This window comes from Arvicanthis niloticus, chromosome 1 (assembly GCF_011762505.2).
Source record: "Arvicanthis niloticus isolate mArvNil1 chromosome 1, mArvNil1.pat.X, whole genome shotgun sequence".
NCBI classification, from domain to species: Eukaryota; Metazoa; Chordata; class Mammalia; order Rodentia; family Muridae; genus Arvicanthis; species Arvicanthis niloticus.
Genome location: NC_047658.1, coordinates 137,514,583 through 137,533,999, shown reverse-complemented (window position 1 = coordinate 137,533,999; position 19,417 = coordinate 137,514,583). Strand labels below are relative to the sequence as shown.

The 19,417-nt window shown below is 41.9% G+C and overlaps 2 protein-coding genes across 4 annotated transcripts in view; one reads left to right on the top strand and one right to left on the bottom strand.

Annotated features, from left to right (window-relative positions):
* The window catches only part of Gldc (glycine decarboxylase), a 76,686-nt gene extending 71,205 nt beyond the window's left edge, over positions 1 to 5,481 (top strand). The window contains exons 22-25 of the mRNA XM_034517612.2: positions 1,104 to 1,199; positions 3,039 to 3,211; positions 4,023 to 4,103; positions 4,821 to 5,481. Coding sequence (XP_034373503.1) covers positions 1,104 to 1,199; positions 3,039 to 3,211; positions 4,023 to 4,103; positions 4,821 to 4,964 — 494 coding nt within the window. The 3' untranslated portion in view covers positions 4,965 to 5,481. The remainder of the gene's footprint in view (positions 1 to 1,103; positions 1,200 to 3,038; positions 3,212 to 4,022; positions 4,104 to 4,820) is intronic.
* A 5,165-nt stretch (positions 5,482 to 10,646) lies between these two features.
* Positions 10,647 to 19,417, bottom strand: part of Uhrf2 (ubiquitin like with PHD and ring finger domains 2) — a 65,328-nt gene continuing 56,557 nt past the window's right edge. For all 3 annotated transcript variants that reach the window (XM_034502434.1, XM_034502425.1, XM_076919015.1), the window contains 6 exons: positions 18,118 to 18,280; positions 17,207 to 17,347; positions 15,967 to 16,063; positions 15,209 to 15,366; positions 12,556 to 12,654; positions 10,647 to 11,648 (listed from right to left, as the gene is read on the bottom strand). In XM_034502434.1, coding sequence (XP_034358325.1) covers positions 11,502 to 11,648; positions 12,556 to 12,654; positions 15,209 to 15,366; positions 15,967 to 16,063; positions 17,207 to 17,347; positions 18,118 to 18,280 — 805 coding nt within the window. In that variant the 3' untranslated portion in view covers positions 10,647 to 11,501. The remainder of the gene's footprint in view (positions 11,649 to 12,555; positions 12,655 to 15,208; positions 15,367 to 15,966; positions 16,064 to 17,206; positions 17,348 to 18,117; positions 18,281 to 19,417) is intronic.

Below are 19,417 nucleotides of genomic sequence, written 5' to 3'. Positions count from 1 at the left end.
TTATTAAAGCTGACTTGCTTTCACTGGCTTAAAGAGTTTATTTATATTATTTTTAATTATGAATATATGTGAATGTCTGGGCATGGGGTTTGCATGTGAATGTGGTGCCCTTGGAGGCCAGAAGAGGGTAGCAGATCCTCTGGAGCTGGAGTTACAGGTGGCTGTGTGCTGCCAGGCATAAGTGCTATGCACCAAACACAGGTCCTCTGGAAGAACAGGAAATGTTCTTAACTGCTTAGCCACCTCTCTTGCTCCACCACTAATTTAGTCTTGATAGCCGAGTCCTCGACAGCTCCTGATGGATCTAGGAAGGCAGTCTGTTAATGAACTAGATTAATGTGAACTGACCCCCACACATTTCAGTCTCACTGATTCTAAGGTTGTCTGACAGTGCCCCCTCTTTCTTTTCTTCCTATTGTTTCTATCCTTTCTTTGTGGATTTTCTTTTGAGACAAAGTCTTGATCTACAGCCTCAAATGTGCAATTCTCCTGACTCTGCCTAGTGCTAGGATCACAAGAGGGCACCGCTTCATCTGTCTGGCAGCACTTACTTCTAATTCTTGGTCTGCAGCCTGATATTAAAAACCCTTGCCATCTCAACCTTTGAAGCATCACATTCAATTCTGCATGTGTCCCGTGAATATATATTTATTGGCTTATGGATACCCAAGATGAAGGTTATTTAACCTTGAATGTGAAGGTGCTGAACTCACCCGTGAATGTTTAGCTCTAGAAATAACTTGCATAAAAAGATCAGGATTGTATTTAACTGTTTCAAGCAGGTTTTATGTGTTCAGAACAGAAATTTCAGAGATCTCCTGCTTATTGTTCTAGGAACACCGACACCCCCCACTCCCGTCCCTGACCCCCCCAATCCTTCCTTCATCCGTTGCCAGGCTATAAGATGTGAGATGTACAGGTGTAAGATGAGATAGTATGTGATAGATTAAATGAAGTCTTTACTGCCAACTCTAACCATAATGAGTTCACTTAGCCCCTTGGTCTCCATGGACCTATGTAAAGAGCTGAATTGTTTAGCTGTTCACTTGAGTGAAACAACAAGCCAACACACATCTTCAACTGATACTGTGTTTTGTGAACAGGGTATGTGGCTCATGAGTTTATTTTGGACACCCGGCCCTTCAAAAAGTCTGCCAATATTGAGGCTGTGGATGTTGCCAAGAGGCTCCAGGATTATGGTAAGTGGCTTTTGACATTCACACAATTGTTCTTGTAGGCTATGGATCCTAGAAGCACATGCAGTTCTAGACAATATATCCAAAAACTGCATGTCCTGGTCCCAAGTGACCATTACTCAGCCCCTGGCCAGGAGGTGAGCCAGAAGGGAAGGAGGGAGGGGTGCTGCTGTCAGCTCACAGGGGTACCAAGAAGATACAGTGTGGAACTGGTTGTTAATTCACTAATAACCAGTTTTTCTGGCGTTCTCCATTTACTGTGTATAATTCCGCATAATAGGTCATCCATTCACAAGGAGTCATGTGTGTGCCTCCTATTAAGACTGTTTAAAAATGTCTAGTGTACATTTCTTCTTAAAACAAGCCATTAAGGAGTGGGGAGGTGGCTCAGTGGTTAAAAGCACCTTCTGCCCTTGCTGAGGACCTGGGTTCCATCCTAGCATGCAGCACCCATGTGGTAGGTTACAACCAACTACATCTGGGTGCCCCCTTCCTGACTTAGGGTCAAGATCCAGGAATCTGTTTCTAGAATAGCACCTGGATGGTTCCAGGTGTGGATGGTTCCAGGTGTGGATGGTTCCAGGTGTGGGAGCCTCTAAAGCAGAAAATGAATAGAATTTGCTCGCACAAGGCATTGAGGACAGACTTTAATGGGCAATGAAATCAGTTTGTGCTTTAAAGACCAAAACAGCTCCTTGCTGGCTAGGTTACACAGATGTATGCTTTTGTCAAAGCCCATTAAATGGTTTAGCTAAAATCTGTGTATTTCACTCTAAGGTTTATGACAAAATACAAGAATATTTGTTACTGATTGGCATTCTAAACTGCTTACACAATAAAGTGTTCTGATAGTTACAGTGTTCTTTGAATTACATAAAAACTAAGTTGAGGCTGGCAATATGGTTCAGTTGTAAGTGCAGGCAAGCTTGGTATCCTGAGTTCTATCCCTGAGACCCACATGATGGAATGAGAGCCAACTCCCCAAAGGCTCCCACGCATATACACACATAAGCTAAATACACAAAAACAAATTAAAAAATAACATGGACAGTGTTATTGAAGGGGATATGTGGGTACCTTGCTACAGTGCTTTCAAATTACCCATGGACTTGAAAATTTTTTATTAAAATATGTTGGGAAACTAGTTGGTTAAGGACTGGAGGTGGGGCAGCAGCAGGGAATGGTGAGGTCTGCCAGACCTTGGGAGCCTCTGGTCTCTGGAGCACCGTTGAGGGGAAGCAGTGTTTGCTTTCATCTAGAAAAAAATCTCTTTCAATCATGTTTTTGTTTCTTAATTCATCTTACAAACAAAAACTTATTTCAGTGCTGTTTATACTGTGCACAGGAAAAGGCAAAGATTTCACATGTGCTAACCCAGACCTAGGTTCTTCACACAGAAAAGAGGACAGTGAGATTTGCTTGCTTTCTCTTTTAACGTCTGATTGGCTGTTTCTCATCATTACAACACACCATCATAAAGTTTTAGGATTTTTTTGTTTGTTTGGGGTTTTTTATTGTTTGTTTGTGTTTTGGTTTTTTGATGGTGTTGTTCTTTTTGGTGGTTGTTGTCATCATTGTTTTTGGTTGTTGTTGCTTTCTTTTGAGGCACCATGGCTTGAATCTAATGCCTAGGGGATGCTAAGCATATGGTCTGAAGCTAAGTGTCAGCGTCAGTCTAGAAAGATTGTAAAACACAAAGCAAAATGGAAATTCCACTCTTAATTTTGTCATGCTGACCTGCTAATACACATATATACTTTACAATGCTTGTAAAAGCCATGTCATAAATTATAAATTTGTATACTTTTGACTTATACACATTCCTCTGGTCTCCCTTTGCAGGATTTCATGCCCCTACCATGTCCTGGCCTGTGGCAGGGACTCTCATGATTGAGCCCACTGAGTCAGAAGACAAGGCAGAGCTGGACAGATTCTGTGATGCTATGATCAGCATCCGGCAAGAAATTGCTGACATAGAGGAGGGCCGCATCGACTCGAGGGTCAACCCCCTGAAAGTATGCACACATCCCACAAAACCGAAACTGGTATCTGGGGAGTGTGCTGACCCTCCCTGAACCCTGTGATGATTAGATTCTTGCTCCGAATGAGACAGTTATGAGAAACAGAGGTTTCTATCTTATTGAATGGCTGTGGTGGTTACTTACGTGGACCTTGATTGTAGGAGCTGTAGACGCCACCTGTACCCAACTGATTGTTGGAGGGAGTGGAGGAAGGAGCCTCCCTAGTTGGAGAGTTCTTATCACTGTGTCATAGCATTTGTTTACTTCCTTCATGAGCTCTCTCTATAAACCCAGTTCTTGTGTTGGCATAGCAACCTGATACCAACTTAATTGGTATTTGATTCAACCTGGGAGTTTAGCAGTGCTTATGGCCCATGTGGAGAAAAGTTCAACATGTCCCCAATCTCTTCCCAAACACATTACTTTTAGAATCCTACCATTCTGGTAAACATTAACCAGGAGGCAGCTTGAGAAGAATGCTCCGTGGACAGCTGTTACATCTCCATAGCGATAAGCCAGAGAATGAGGTGCCAAGGCAGGTTCAGAACCCCCAGCCTGGAGGTGCACTGTGGAGATGCTAAAAGGCTAGGACCTTGCTTGAAAAATTATAGCAAAAGGAGAATCTTCCTCATAGTATGATGCCACATTGTCACATGTGCCAACTTCTGCTCAGTGTTACTGTGTGCACAGTGTAAACACGGAGAAAATGGTAGTCCCCACATTCAGGGTTAGATGTTGGGGTGAGGTGTGGGAGAAAGCAGAACATTGTTTTGACTGGACTGTCTGCCACCATTTCTCTGTCCAGATGTCTCCACACTCCTTGACCTGTGTCACATCCTCCCACTGGGATCGGCCATATTCTAGAGAGGTAGCAGCGTTTCCATTGGTAAGTTCTCTGAACTCTGCCAATCACGGTGTTATTATAGTACCCCCCAGCCCCATTGTCCCTGAGGTTTCCCATCCACAGTCTTGTTATGTAAACTGTATCTGGGATGGCCGGTGAGGTGTAGATTATGATGAGGAACCAAAGGGTCAGACTTAGCCCTCAAGGGTCATCTGAGCTCATTCAGAGCATCAGTCCCAAGCCTAGGAACCCACAGGATCAGGGAATAACACTGAACAGTAGTCCTGGTCAGACAGCTCAACGTGCTTTCCATCAGCAGGAGGTGGATTTAGTGTGTGATCTGACATTTCTTTTAAAGATTTATTTATTATTTGTGTGTGGGAGGGGCAGGAGGTGGAGATTAAGTGTGTATGAGTTTATATGAACCCTGCGAGTAGAAGCACCTGGAGGTGAGGCTATCGGCTTCACTGGAACTTGAATTTCTGGTGGTTTGTGACTGCCGCGTGGGTGCACTGAACTGAACCTAGAGCCTCTCTAAGAGGCTCTCAACCACTGAGCCATCTCTCTAGCCTCTAGCATTTCCTTCTGATCCCAGAGGCATAGAGGCAAGACTCCTAAGTTGAAATTGTGCAAAGTGTGGGTTTTGGCATGTGTTGGGCCACTGGCGCCATGGGCTGCGGGAACATCCAAAAACCATTACATCTCGATTTCCCCCAAAGGACTCAGAACATCTCAAAACATCCATCTTTTCCTTTTCAGCCTTTTGTGAAACCAGAGAACAAATTCTGGCCAACCATTTCTCGGATCGATGACATCTACGGAGATCAGCACCTCGTCTGCACCTGCCCACCCATGGAGGTCTATGAGTCTCCATTTTCAGAACAGAAAAGGGCTTCTTCTTAGTCCTTCTTCCTAAGTTCAAAGGACTGACTTGATGTCTCTTGCTGGATCATTTGACAAGCAAGGATATCTCTTCTCCTTCCCGTGGCTTACACAAGTTTTATACACTGTGTATTTTTATAGTCTTTCAAGGCAAACACGATTAGCATGGTGAGTAGCAGCAGCCTGCTGTACAGCAAGGCAGTTGCTGTTTGTGTTGCCTTGATTGGGAGACATTTAGTTTGCCAGATAAAAAATTTGGGGTGCACTAGCAATTTTAACGTTTAATTAAAGAATTTGCAGAGGTCAGAGCCTATGATGGGAATCCAACAGACATTCTTTTTGTTCCAAATAAGTCCTCGTGGACTGTGCCCTCTGTGGGAAACCCCAGGGCAAATGTTTACATTTTGTACACACTGAAGAATTCGTCCTCACTAATGTGCCTGATCTGTCACAGCATTTGAGTGTCTTCCTTTCACTGTGTGGATTTTTTTTTTATCTGCTTTTATTAGTGTTCTAATAAAACCGAGTTTGAATAGTGCCTTCCCACTTGATTTTACACCACTTGATTTTACACAAGATTCAGGAAGCTGAAGGGCAGCGAGAGCTCTCAGTCCGACAGCGACTTTACATTGTCACCCTTGCTTTTGACTGGCTAAGGACAGTCTGTATACCCTGTTTCCCAGAGAAGGCCACCTTGGCCTTTTTATCATGGGCCACAACTTACAGAAGTTCAAATAGCAGTTTCACTTATTTAACAGTTAAGCCCAGAGATATCAGTGAATGGTCCTTTGTGGGGAGAGGTAGAAGCCTTGAATGAACATGGAGGGGGTGGATCAAGTCCTAAGTAAACGGGCTATTGACAAGGACCAGTGCTTCAGACTCGTGGTATAGGCAAAGCCTTACCCATATCAAACTCAGGAAACGGGCAGAGTCCCTGGTCCCTGTGCAGATGTTGGTAGTGTGTATAGAAACTAGAAATCACAGCCTCCTCCATCTGGATTACTGCAACCTGAGAATGTTTCCTTCACAGACCTACTGAGACAACCTGATTTCTTCTCACATAAATAACAAAGTTGCTGAAATCCCAGGTTTTTACTAGTTGACCCCACTTCATCAGACAAGTATGGCCCACCCGATCCCAGTGTGCCTGTCTGTTCTTTCTTCATTCCCTTGTCACCTCAGTCAGTTTTCCAGGACCAAGCAATCCTCCAGTCACACCCTCTCACATCTTTTGCACAGTCCACACCTATGACTTCAAGATGGCTGCTCCTCATCCTAAGCATCTTACGTGCCAGCTAGTCAGGAAAAGGAGGGAAACCCAAAAGCAACAGGCCCATTCCATCTCCTCTTGAATACCTTTCTAAACAATCCCACCTCATAACTTCTGCTTTTTAGTGAGACCCTCACTTCTAGCTACAAAGGGGGTATGGAGAGTTCAGCCATGCTGCTGCCCATGATGAAATGTTAACTTAGTAAGGAAAGGATGAGTTTGTGGTGGGCAGCTAGCCTGTCTGCCACAGAGTGGTTACCTCTAAAGTGGCAATCACTCACCATCTTCTCACCTGACAGTTCCCAAGAGCTGCTGTGAGGCTCTTTTACCTGCTTCCTTGCAGGTGGGTAACCCCACAATTATGCAATCACTAAGCTTGTGTGCTCCTAGGAGATTCTTCACCTCAGTCCATACAACCACACATAAAAAGCATATAGAACAACTTGTTTCAGCCTAACACAAGTAGTACTGAAGCAATGGGACCCCTGGTTTTCATTTTCTCCACGAATAATTAAATTAATAGCTACTGAGCACTTCTCAGATGCTATGTGCCTGTCACAAAACACGTAGAGGTTCCAGAGGTCACATGCTGGTAAGAATTTGAACCTAGCTCAGGGCATAATAGTCAACCAGGCAACAGCAAACCTGAAGAGTAGGAGTGTAGGCCAGCATCTGAACGAGGTGGTCCTTTCTCTGGAAGCACCAGGAATTTTTTACCTGGAGTGCTTGCCTCTCCCTCCCCCCACCCCCCACTGTTTGGCTCCTGTTGGCTCTATTTCAGCACCTCAAAGCTCTTCCATCCCTGAGATGGGCAAGTTTGGTTTTTTGTTTTTTTTTTGTTTTGTTTTGTTTTGTTTTTCGAGACAGGGTTGCCCTGCCTGTCCTGGAACTCACTCTGTAGACCAGGCTGGCCTCGAACTCAGAAATCCGCCTGCCTCTGCCTACCAAGTGCTGGGACTAAACGCATGCGCCACCACCACCCGGCTATTGGGCGGCTTTTTATTTTGGATCTCCTGTTTGTTCCTTTTAAAAACCAAGTTTTGTTAATTATTCAGTTTTTTTGGCTTTCTGACTCAGACTAAGTACCCTGAGAACAAGACCATATCTCAGTGATCACTGGATTCCCAGCAGAGGCTCAGGGCTTCCTATGCTGTGTTCAATTAGGACATCATGTGAATAAAGGAGCATGATCCTGAGTCACCCTGCATAGGAACTTGCGATGTTTGTGGCAAACAGCTCTTTTTAAGCAATGTGCAAAACCACCCAGCCTTGAAGATAGCCCCTGGCTTCATTTACAATGTGCCCCTAATTAAAAAGTTTTGCTTATTCTGGCCAAACACAAACCCTTAAATTTAGCTCTCGAGCTATCCTTAGCTGTACAACATAGTTGTTTTAAGTACAAAGCTGTGTAGAAGTGCCTTTGAACGACTTTAACTAGGACTTTGAGAAAGGCTTGTGCCTGTGTCCTGTGTCCTCTTGCCTCCTACCCCGGGGCCCTTCCAGGAACGCTCATCCGACAGGATATAAGGACTCGGGCTCACGGCAGAAGCAATGAATTCCATATGCCTTGGAAACATCCCTGATCTGTTATCTGGCCCAGTGTCCTGCAGAGCACCAAAGGGGAGACCTAGTTTTCAAGCTGCTCGTCTCAGGTGGTTTTTACACCTAGAAAGGGACACTTTAATCCTGTATCTGGCCAAGAAACTGTTATTCTGTCATTACTTACATCATGCCCCCTTTCTGGGTAAAAGACTTCCTCTGTCTTTCTTCCTCATACTTTAGAGAACTTTCTGGAATGCTAGGTCTTCAAAGGCTGAATGTCAGTGTTGTATCAATTTGTGGGGTGGGCTGGGCCAGGAAAGTCCTGAGGATCTAGCTGCAGGCTTGCCTTTTTAAGCCTTCTAGGCAAACCTTCTAAATTCTGAAGTATACCCCCCAGCACTTCAAGGCTAATCTTACTACTTTGAGAATAGACCCTTGTGGCTTGGCTAAGTGAGGGTTCCCAAAACTGCTCCAAATGGGGTGCTCCTACTCTGTACTCAGATCTGCTAGGCTCAATCTTTCCTTAACCAAGTCAAAAAAAAAAACATGGCTCCTGGGCCCCTCCCTCCACCAGGTCCACTCTCTCCCAGCCAAGGTAATGCAACTGAAAGAGCACTAAGCATTAAGTCCAAATCTGAGGCCAAGGTTAAGTATGCCAGAGGCAGGGGAGTGAATGTCTCAGGGGCTTGAAATTGAAAACTAAATCCAGAGATCAGTGATCCCTGAGAGCAGGGTTGGTGGTGGGGGAGGCAGGATTGTCATGGAAACCCAGGGTACATACTAGGGAGGGGTTCAGGGTAAGATTCATGATCATGTGATTTTTTTTTTCTCTCTGGTGCCTTTCTTCTTTTGTGATTTCCATTCACTGACTACTCCACTCACCCTTTCTCTATCATTCCTCATGATTTATCTTGACCGAATCTGAAACTCAACCAAGAGACTTGTCCCTGGCAGGTCATTAAAGGCATTTCTTTCCAGGAAGGAATAAGAGCAACACCTCTGTCCCGTCAACAGCTCTACTCCATCTGCCCAGCTTACCCTTTGCTTGTGACTCATCTACTCTATGGTGATGGCTGCTGCTGCCATTCACACTTCTTTCAGCCTTCCAAAGGGGACTGACCAGAGACCAGTGGTTCTCCAGGAATCCTCTAGACTGTGGACAGAAAACTAGAACGGCAGAGGCATCCAGCAGCTACTGGGTTCTGTACCTCTGGAGTGTACCATAATTGTTGAGACTACCCTGCTCCTCCTGTCTAAGCTGATGTAATAAATCCCTTTTCATAATTCTGTCTGTTCTGTTCCTCCTGAGAACCCTGATACATCCTTAGACCCTATTCAAGAGTGGCCCAGCTGTTGCCACATGCTGCCAAGCTTGAACTTCAAAAACATGTCTCCCACTTCTCAGGGAGGATGAAAAATCTCTATCTTAGAATTAGATTTCTGTTCTCAGATCACCCAAACAAAGGTTTGTTCAGAAAATGTGGCAGGAGGCAGGATCTGGTGTTAAAAAATTGCAAAAGATTTCCTTAAAAGCTGTATTTTTTTTATATGATGCTGTGATAGGCGTTGGTACATAAACTGGTAACCCAGTTCTTCAACATCACTGTTCCTAGGGGAATGTTTGTACAAATCCATAAAACATTAACTCACGCCGCCAGTCAAAGAAGATGCCTTGTTTTCTGTTTAAAATGAGCACTGCTGGGCTGGGCTGGGCTGGGAACTGAGTGTCAGAGCTTTTATCTGGCATTGAATGAGGATGTGGGTTCAATCGACAGCGCCACTGAACAAAGCATGCTAGCAAAAAGAAGTGAAATGGAATTGGAAAATGCTTAATAATTCTTCTGAATGAAAGAGAATGTTAAGAAAAAAAAAAAAAAAGCAGATGAGCCTTACTCTGTTATGGATTTCTGGAATAAAACAGTATCTGTTAGTCTCCTGGAATCAACAGACAAGGATGGGCTTGATATCTGCCTCTTAATGGTTGGAAGGATTATGTTAACACACATACACACAACACAAATTCAACACACACACACACATCCCAGTATGCAGGAAGCAGAGGCAGACAGATCTCTGGGAGTTCCCGGCTGGACAGGGCTTCCTGGTGAGACACTGCCTCAAAAACAAACAAACAACAAAAAACCAAGAGGACAATACAAACTTTAAATACTTACATTGAATATTCAATAACACTATTCAATAATAGCTAATAAATTACTGGCAACAGATGTGTGCGTACACCTGGGTGTATTTGACCCACTTTCTGAAACACTCTGATTTGCAAAATATAAAGCAGCACTCAAAATACTAAGAAAAACTAAGATAAAAGTATGGAGAGAGGGCTTAGCAGGTCAAAGCTCTTGCTGTTTAGTTCCCAGCCACCACACTAGGTGGCATATGACCAACTGAGTTCCAGGGCATCTGATGCCCTTTTCTGGTCTCTGTGGGTATCTGCATGGATACACACAGTATACATTCACATATGCAAGAACACATACATAACCATAAATAAGAATCAGCAAAAACCTTTAATAGTCAACATGTTCTTTTGAATTATATCCTCATTTATAATTAAGCCAAAGGTGAAATGTATCCTTACTGTGTCAGAATTGATCTATGTTTCATATCAAAATCAAAGTAAAAATGCTTCAATAAGACACAATGAAAACCAAAATTTAAAAAATCCACAGGGCTGGGCAGTGGTGGCGCATGCCTTTAGTCCCAGCACTTGGGAGGCAGAGGCAGGAGGATTTCTGAGTTCGAGGCCAGCCTGGTCTACAGAGTGAGTTCCAGGACAGCCAGGGCTACATAGAGAAACCCTGTCTCGAAAAACAAAACAAACAAACAAAATCCACAGAAGTCAGAAAAATAAACAAGTAAAGCTGAATACGTCGTTTTCTGATCATAAAATATTTATTAAGGTATACTCTTAAGGAATATAGTGAATATAAAATGTAGGATCACAACGTGAAGCAATTTTAATCTTCTCAAAAGCCAGCACAGCTCTCCTATCTGCAGGTGGAGACCACTAGGAGGAATGACCGCGCTGATGAGGACAGAGCGGCTTTTCAGGAACACTTACTACTAGAGCTTCGGACACCTGTCATTGCAAGAGCAACACCACATTACACTAATGCAGCAACAATGCATTCATATTGTTCTCATTAGTCATTAGTAGTCAATTTGCATAAAACACCAGAAAAAAATCACAATGGAGATCACAAATGAGTTAAAAAATGAACATGTTCTTGCAAAACACGCACTGTGATGGAAATAGACTTAAAAACAGGAGTCTGCATATTACAGAAGCTGCACTCATCCCAACATCTCATCCGCCTTCTTTCCTGGAAAAGCAAGGTACAAGGAACAGGCACAACTAATACTCGGGAGGCAGTGTGTAGCTAAAATTTCATTTAACTATAATTAGTCAATGATTTTTAAAATCCCCGTAAATCTTTTCTGTCCTGAGGTAGTTGCAAAATAAATCATAAATTGGGTAATCAACTACAGTGGAGGCTTTACGTCTTCATTCATGAAAATGGGTTGTTACTGAGAAGAACTACCTTCTGTTATCTAAAAGACGTTGAGAATGGGCCTCTGACTACACACACAGGATGATGGCTGTGGGAAAGAGGTGCTGCGGCTTCCAGACAAGAGACCTGGACCAGCACTGCTTTAACCCTCCCACTCATTGTTAGACTTGTTACTGTCCAAAATCCAGCAGGAGCAACACAGAAGCACGCAGATCACCGGCCTTTGCTGTAGCCAGGGAAGAACAGGTCAAGTAGAGTTTGGAGGGTCTCATTGAGAATCATGACGTAATTCTGCCCGAGATCATGCCGGCAAGCAGGGCAGGAGAAAACCTGGGCCTTAAAGGAGCGTTGTAAGCAATCCTAAGGTAAAGACAAACGAAACCACACAAGGGGTGGGGGCAGAGGGAGGAAGACAGGAGAAAACAGGAAAGAGGGAGAAAAACAACTTCAATTATATGGGAAATCATTCAACAAATTCTGTTCTTAATAAAAATAAAAACTCACTACTCCTTCTAAGAGAAAGGTCTAGGACGAACAGTCACGAAGGCCCGATTCTGTACTGTCTACTCATGTGTACTGTGAGAAGTCAGATAAATGACAGAACTAGTTTGTGCCTTGATTTCCTCATCTAGTAAAGTGAGTCTTAGAGAGTTCTGAAAGAACTCTAAAGAAAAATATTATGAAAGAACTCTAAAGAAAAATATTATGACTCTGCTGCTGAGAATTAAAATACATTTTATCAAATCACTAACCATAACAGGTCCTCTGAAGCATGCTTACTTATACTAAGTCTAGAGCCTACTGCCATATGGTTAGGCATAAGATGTGTCCATTTCAGAGGAAACCATAAACTGATGCTTGGTAGGCAAGCGTCCTCCTCTGGCTTGGCTAAAGCTCGACGGTCTTCGTTCCCTGCAGCCACAGCACAATGCTCACTGTACCCGACCTTTAATTAAGTGCAGTGACTCTCTCAGTCTGCAGTACAGCATGTACAACACATGCTTGCTGTCACAGAAGAACAGTGACACTGTAGCTTCCTATTCTCCACCTCAGCCTTTCCTCCCTCCAAATACAGCACAGAACATCAAACTCTATGTATGAGAACTACAATTACACAATTTTACACTGCAGCTATCTTACCATCAAGATGTAATTAAAACATTTTCTAAAAAGAAAAGTGCCCATGCCTATCCTTCAGAAAAAATGGTTGACAGGAGGCACCCACTGTGCTGTCAGACCTAGCAATGGAAAGTGGATCTGAATTTACCTTACAGACGTTGTGAAAGCATTCTGTTGTGACTGGCTGGTAAACTAGTTCTTGGCAGCACACACACATAAAAGACTGTTCCAATTTCTTCAGGAAATTCTACAATAGTGACCAAAAGGAGAAAAGAAGAAAAGATTAGCAGTTCAAAATATACTAATGGATTCTAAGTGATGACAGACAACCTCTTAGCTACACTTACGATGTTTTCCAGTAAGAAAATCAAGTAGGAACTTCTTAAGGGAAACAGACTTAAATGAAAGAAACTAAGGGAAGTTCATCAGTCTCCTAAGACTTTCCAGTCTAGTGATAGTAACTAATTCATTTTGTTTGCTCTTGTTATATTTTGGGTGTTGTGCTTAAGAGAAAGACAGAGGTCTCAAAGTTACCTCTTGTGTATACTCACAGCTTCTGCCTCCTGAGCACTGGGGTGACAGGAATGCTACCATGAGCAGGTATTTTTTTACTTAAAGCAGTGGGGTTGGAGGGATTTAGGGGCAACAAGATGACTCAGTGAAAAAGGGACTTGGTGTTGAACCTGAGACTCTCCACAGAGAGTCTCTCCACATGGTATAAAGAGAGAACCAGCTCCCAGGAGCTGTCCTCTGACCTCCAAAGGCCAGAGGTGTGGACACTGATGTGTGGGAGTGCTAGGAATATACATGCATGCACACACAGAGCAAGGAAGGTTCCAGTTCAGTGGTATACCATTTGCTCAGCACTGTAAATACAACAGAAAACAGACAGCTCATCATGAGGCCACTCAGCACGGATGTCCGTTTTGTTTTGTAAGCTCCACTGCAGATTGCAGCAAATAAAACCATATGGCCCAGGTTAGACTGGAACTCACAGATATTAGCCTGCCTATGCTTCTTGTGTGCTGGGATTAAACACATGCACCATCTCCAGTAATCAACAGCTGTAAGGTCAGAGTAACTGGATGTAGCCTTTAGGTCTTGTTAAAGAGCGGGACAATCAATCCCCTACACATTCATGTGTACTCAGGTGGCTTTCTTGTTCCATGCCCATCCCTATCTGAAACTCGGTGAAGTTATCTACCATTAACCAGCCGTGTCCTTCCCATCAAGTCTAACTGTTCAACTAAGTTAGAATTAACAATTGATGTGTCTTAGTGTAGCCTACGTGGAGTCTAACCTAACAGAAGCTCGTCATCATCCATCCATCCATCCATCCATCCATCCATCCATCCATCCATCCATCCATCCAGGGTCACTTGCCTAATAATCAAGTAAAATCCTCATAGAACAAAAGCAGTACACTCAGGCCATTAAAAAAAAGAAAATCAAAGCCTCACCTCACTTTACCAAGGCCAACCCAAGATACCATATTTACAAGCAAAGTAAATGCTTAATTAGTAATTTTTTCAGTAAATTTCAGATACAGCTAAACAGTATTTGATGATGATGATGATGATGATAATAATAATAATAATAATAGTTAATAAGCTTAATTCGGTAATGTTAACTATCTCTCATCCAAAAATACAAAACCATCACAGGAGTTAGGCTACTCACTTCTGACACGTGAGAAGTTTTAGCTGTTGCAGTAAAAGGAAATAAAGGCAACAGTGGAAGGAAAGAACGAGATGAAAAGTGTGACTTATATACAGGTGACTCACAGTAGCTGTGCATCATACTACTTTAGGAGGAAAGAAATAAAAATATTACACAAGAGATAAAATTAACAACAAAATAGGAGACACAGTAAATCAAATGACCTAACAGCTTCCATTAGAAGCTTTTTCCTTGGATGAGCACAACTCAACAGGAAATCCAAACATTAGCAACAGCATCATCATGATCATCATCAACAACAAACCAGGTCCCTCTATGTAGTCCTGGCTGTCCTGGAACTCAGTGTGTTGCAGACCAGATTGTCTGTACACTCAGAGACCTCTGACTCTTGAGTGCTGGGAGTAAATGCATGTGCCACCAGGCCCAGCTTTAGTTTAAAATTTAATGATTACAAAATCAAGAAATTGAAAAAAAATCTAGATTTTTTTTCATTATTTTTAAAAATCTAAATTTTAAAAAAGAAAAAACCCTTTAAAATTAAAATTATGTGTTTATTTGTATGTATGTGAGGTGGCGTGTCAGAACACATGTGACAGGGTCCCCCCGAGATGGAATTACAGGTGGTTGTAGCTGCTCAAACTGGGTGCTAGGAATCACACTTGGGTCTTTTGCAAGCTCTAAACCACAGAGTAATCTCTCCAATCCCAATGACAAACATTTAAATGGATTATAATTAGTTTACTTTATTTCAAAGCTGAACATATAAGTTTTAAAAAATCATACAAATTATTTAAAACTTACACTATTAGATTATCTCATCTCTGAACTATAATGTAACAAGACCTTTCTGCAGAGTTTTAGACTCAGTTGACTGAGTTTTACAACTGAAAATTCTTCCTAAAAAGAGCACCTAAGTGTAAGTTAATTGATTTAGGATTAAAATCAACATCTAAGAAGTTTAAAATAAACTTACAGATGTTTAAATTTATTGACTCCTATTATTTCTGAAAGGTCAATGAAATGGATTAAAAAAACTACATAAAATAAAGTTCGAACTTGTGAAAATCATTGTTTCCATTTTTAGTATCAGAACATCATTAGTTAAGAAAAGCTTTACATACCGGTCCTTCTACAAGAGATGCAAGCACTTCATCCCACAGCTTTTGGTTCTGACTGTCTTCTTTGATCAGGCGCTGCTGCTGAGGCGTGAGCTGGAAAGCTTCTACTGCGTCTGTTGAATCTGACGCCTTTAGCACTTTGGAGTCACTTGGGCACTCATCTAGGTTAATTTATAAAATATGTCAGTAGACTCTCATAAAAGTTCACTGGTGCCAATAATGTTCAGAGGGAAGATGTCTACATGTAGTCGCTTCCCCTCGAGTCTAGCATACTGTGATGGTTTGTATATGCTCAGCCCAGGGAATGGCACTATTAGAAGGTGTGGCCTTGCTGGAGTAGGTGTGTCTATAGGTGTGGGCTATAAGACCCTCATCCTAGCTGCCTGGAAGTCAGTCTTTTAGCAGCCTTCAGATGAAGATGCAGAACTCTCAGCTCCTCCTGCACCATGCCTGCCTGGATGCTGCCATGTTCCTGCTTTGATGATAATGGACTGAACCTCTGAACCTGTAAGCCAGCCCCTATTAAATGTTGTCCTAGTAAAAGTTGCCTTGGTCACTGTGTCTGCTCATAGCAGTAAAACCCTAACTGAGACAGATATTTACTATACTTGCTGTTGATATGGTTCTGACTCTATTAAAGAGACAAACACAGCGCCCCCAATAAAATCCTTCTACTGTAATTGCTTATGAATTCAACTTATTCTCTATTTGTCTTTATCAGAATGTGTTACTAGTATAGCTGCTCTGCAACTGCTACTTGCCATTTGAAGCTGGTCTTTTGGTGCCTTCACTGGTCTGCTTCTTTGACTGTCCCTTGGTCTTCTTACCTTCCTTATCTGAGGGGTAACCTGCTGGATACTGGTAGGAGATGAAAAGAGATAACGTTGATTTAAATTTCACAGGGTGAGAGGCTCCAGATTCAGAGGAAAGTTTAGAGGGGAAGGGAGTTGTTTATGCTTTCTCCACACATAATTTACATAAAGCAAATATATACTTTCAGAATTCAAACGGCAAAAGATAATTGAAATCTCAAATTCTACTTAAAGCCTTACAACCTTAACTGTTACAATGTTCCACATTATTATTTGATTATTTCAGTTTCAGATCTAAGAGAAGAAAATCGTCACATGCTTTGTTGGTAGCTTAAAAAAATTTAAGAAAAAGAGAAACTAGCATGAAGTACGGATCAAATATGGAACCCGAGAACTGATATTCAAATAGACAAGATGAAAATTGTAGCTCAAATCTCAAAACAAAAAACTGAGCACCGAATTTCTCATCCCCTAAAATTATGTGGTGGAAGAAGATTTTTAGAAAACCAAATGGAACTTAATTTTCCATCACCTAAAAGTTAGACTTAAATGGAAACATTCTCCCCCCAACCTTCATTGATGCCTGTTTTAGAGGGAAGGCATGACTTTGTGATAATGCTCATGTTAAAGCTTCACATGTTTCTGGCCTCAACACATTACTATTAAGCCATAATAGTAGATATACTTCTCTCCTTCTTCTCATTTTCCAGCTGATGAATCTCATTTAAACAATCATTTCTAGGAGTTTAAAGACAAGAAAAACACTCAAAGGTGTCTGACCCTGCACGAGTGGTCAGACAGTGTCCACGGTTCAGTCCCAGTATGCAGCAGGACAGAGGCAAGTCAGAGGACAATGCTGATTGGCTTCACTAAAAGAACAACTGATAGGGACAATGATGGATGAGCAATTCTAGAAGCCACCACTCCACCTTCTCCTACCAAAAATCCTTCAACCAAGTTCCAAACAGAATTAAAAACAGAACTTTGCTTTTCACTGCAAGTCCAGCTTTTTCCCAGCATGATACACAGGAAACCACCTTTTGTCTGCAACCCCCCCCCCCCCCCGCATCCTTGCATCTCATTGTCTCTCACAGTCTGCTGACCAGCTGCTATGCCGTATACAGATAAGGCCTGGAGATGGTTGTACATTCTTATAACACATGAGCAGTACAGACCAAGGGGATCTAACCTGCAATCGCAGACACAGTCTCCTGGATCGTTCGATTCCTTCTGAGGTCCAAGGAGCAGGTTCAACATCATCTCTTCTTAAAAGATAACGCCAAACCAAGAAGCCATGGCTGGATGAAATCTCTGGCCAGTATTTCACTACCTATATTGTAATATTTCAGTATTACATTGAAATGTAAGGTTTAGACTAACCAAACATAAGGTTTAAATAAATCTGCCATAATTAATGTGACCTCAAAAGACAGTTGCTATGCTATAAACAACAGTATATAAATCAAGAATATTATTAACATATTGTTATGAGCTTATTTCCTATTAAGATACTTCTCATATAGCATAAATTTAACATAGCAACAAATTAACAGATTTTATTTTGCAAATTAGATAGGAAAAATGAGAGTAGATGATTTGCTTATTTTTTATCCAAGGACACAAATCCATCTTTAATACTGTAAGTATTCTGCCTTGAAAAACTCCATTGTAATTATTAACATTAAAAGCATTTTAAAAAGATACATAGTAGGCAAGATATATACTGATCAAATTAGTTACACAGTTTTACCACATAGACTATATACTTAAAAAAGGAACTCTTGGGACTAGGGTGGAGTGCTTGCCTAGCCTGTACAAGCCATGGGTAGAACCCCATTAGTGTCAAACAAAACAAACAAAAGGGAAACCACCTGCACCCAAATTACATGTAACTCTGCCTTAGGAACTCTGAAGCCTTTCCTTCCCCTCCAAAAAATATTGAAATTAAAAGTTCAGTTCATGTATCTTACATTTATAGAAAAAGCAGAAATGCCAATGAACTAGCCTATCCTTTCTTTCTGTAGCCCACCCAGGAGTTCCCTGTGGTAATCATGTCTTAGCCCCAGAATGACCCAGGAGATGTCATGCCAGATAGAGCACCTTATAAATGCCATCATATCTGTTGCCTTCTTCGGGAGCATATTTGCTGATCTTCCTCCCTTTAAAACTGCGTATCACTCTGACTGGCTTACCAGCTCTCCAATTCCGAGACTCTGCTCCAATTTTATCATCCAATGGAGCATCACAGTTTAGGGCCAATGCCCTAAAAAAGACAAAACAAAGTCTTTATGCCAAGCAATCTTGCTCCAAGTATATAATCGAGGCTTTAGCTCAATTAAACGGTAAATTATGCCTTACCTGAAGATTAAGATTCTATGATTCTTTCCATATTATTCCAGACAATAGACTGTGCGTCCCCCACCAACAGAGAAGACATATCAGTTTTCGGATGTCACCCTCCCCCCCCCCAAGCCAAGAGCCTCAAAGGTTCTCAAAGAGCCTGTAGGGTTCTTCTGAAAGTAATAACATCTGTGCCACATGATAGAACACAAATAGCAATCCATGGGATTTGCTTAAAACAATGTTTGTCAAGAAGACGGAGATGCTGGAAAACTAAGACAGCTGGCTGCTTTAATAGTTAAGTTCTGATGAAGTGAGGTAAACTGTTAGAATAATGTAGGAAGAAATCCAGAAAAATAAATGTGTCAGCAAGGTACAAATGGCATGTCTAGGTTTTCCACATTCCAGACAGCAGAAATTCTGTCTAAAGGATATAAGAATAAGTATGATATGAGAATATTCTTTAACGACTTCCACAAAAGTGAATCAAAATGCTGGGGAAGTTAAGAGAATGAAGAAACTAACTTCTTGAGATCACTATGGTTTACTGATGACACACAGCCAAGGAGGATCGCTATGCTGGAAGGAGAGCACATTCTGGCTGAAGCCTCCCCTAAGCATGTAGTGGTAGATCAGTGAGCATATTTAGATGTTTTAAGAACTTTTGAGGAGTATCTAATTCTAAAAATAGCAGTCTGCCCAAGCTGGGATATTATTTAAAATACCTACTAACTTCCTCACCTCGGGAAAAGAAAACATTGCTAACACATGAGGGTTAAAACCTGAGTTAACTCAGCAGGTAAACAGCTGCCTTGTAAATAGGAAGACCTAAGCTTTTGTCCATATAAAATTCCAGGTCATAACCATGGGTATAGGGGAAGCACAAGGGGACTGGACACACAGTTGAGAAGATACAGGGGACCTGAGGGGAGTGGATAGAAAGAATGGAGAGTGAATATGATCAAACACTGTGTGCATGTAGAAAATTCTCAAAGAATTTATAAAAATACTGTATTTTAAAAAATTACCAGTGAGTAATGTGTGCTTATAATCCCAGTTC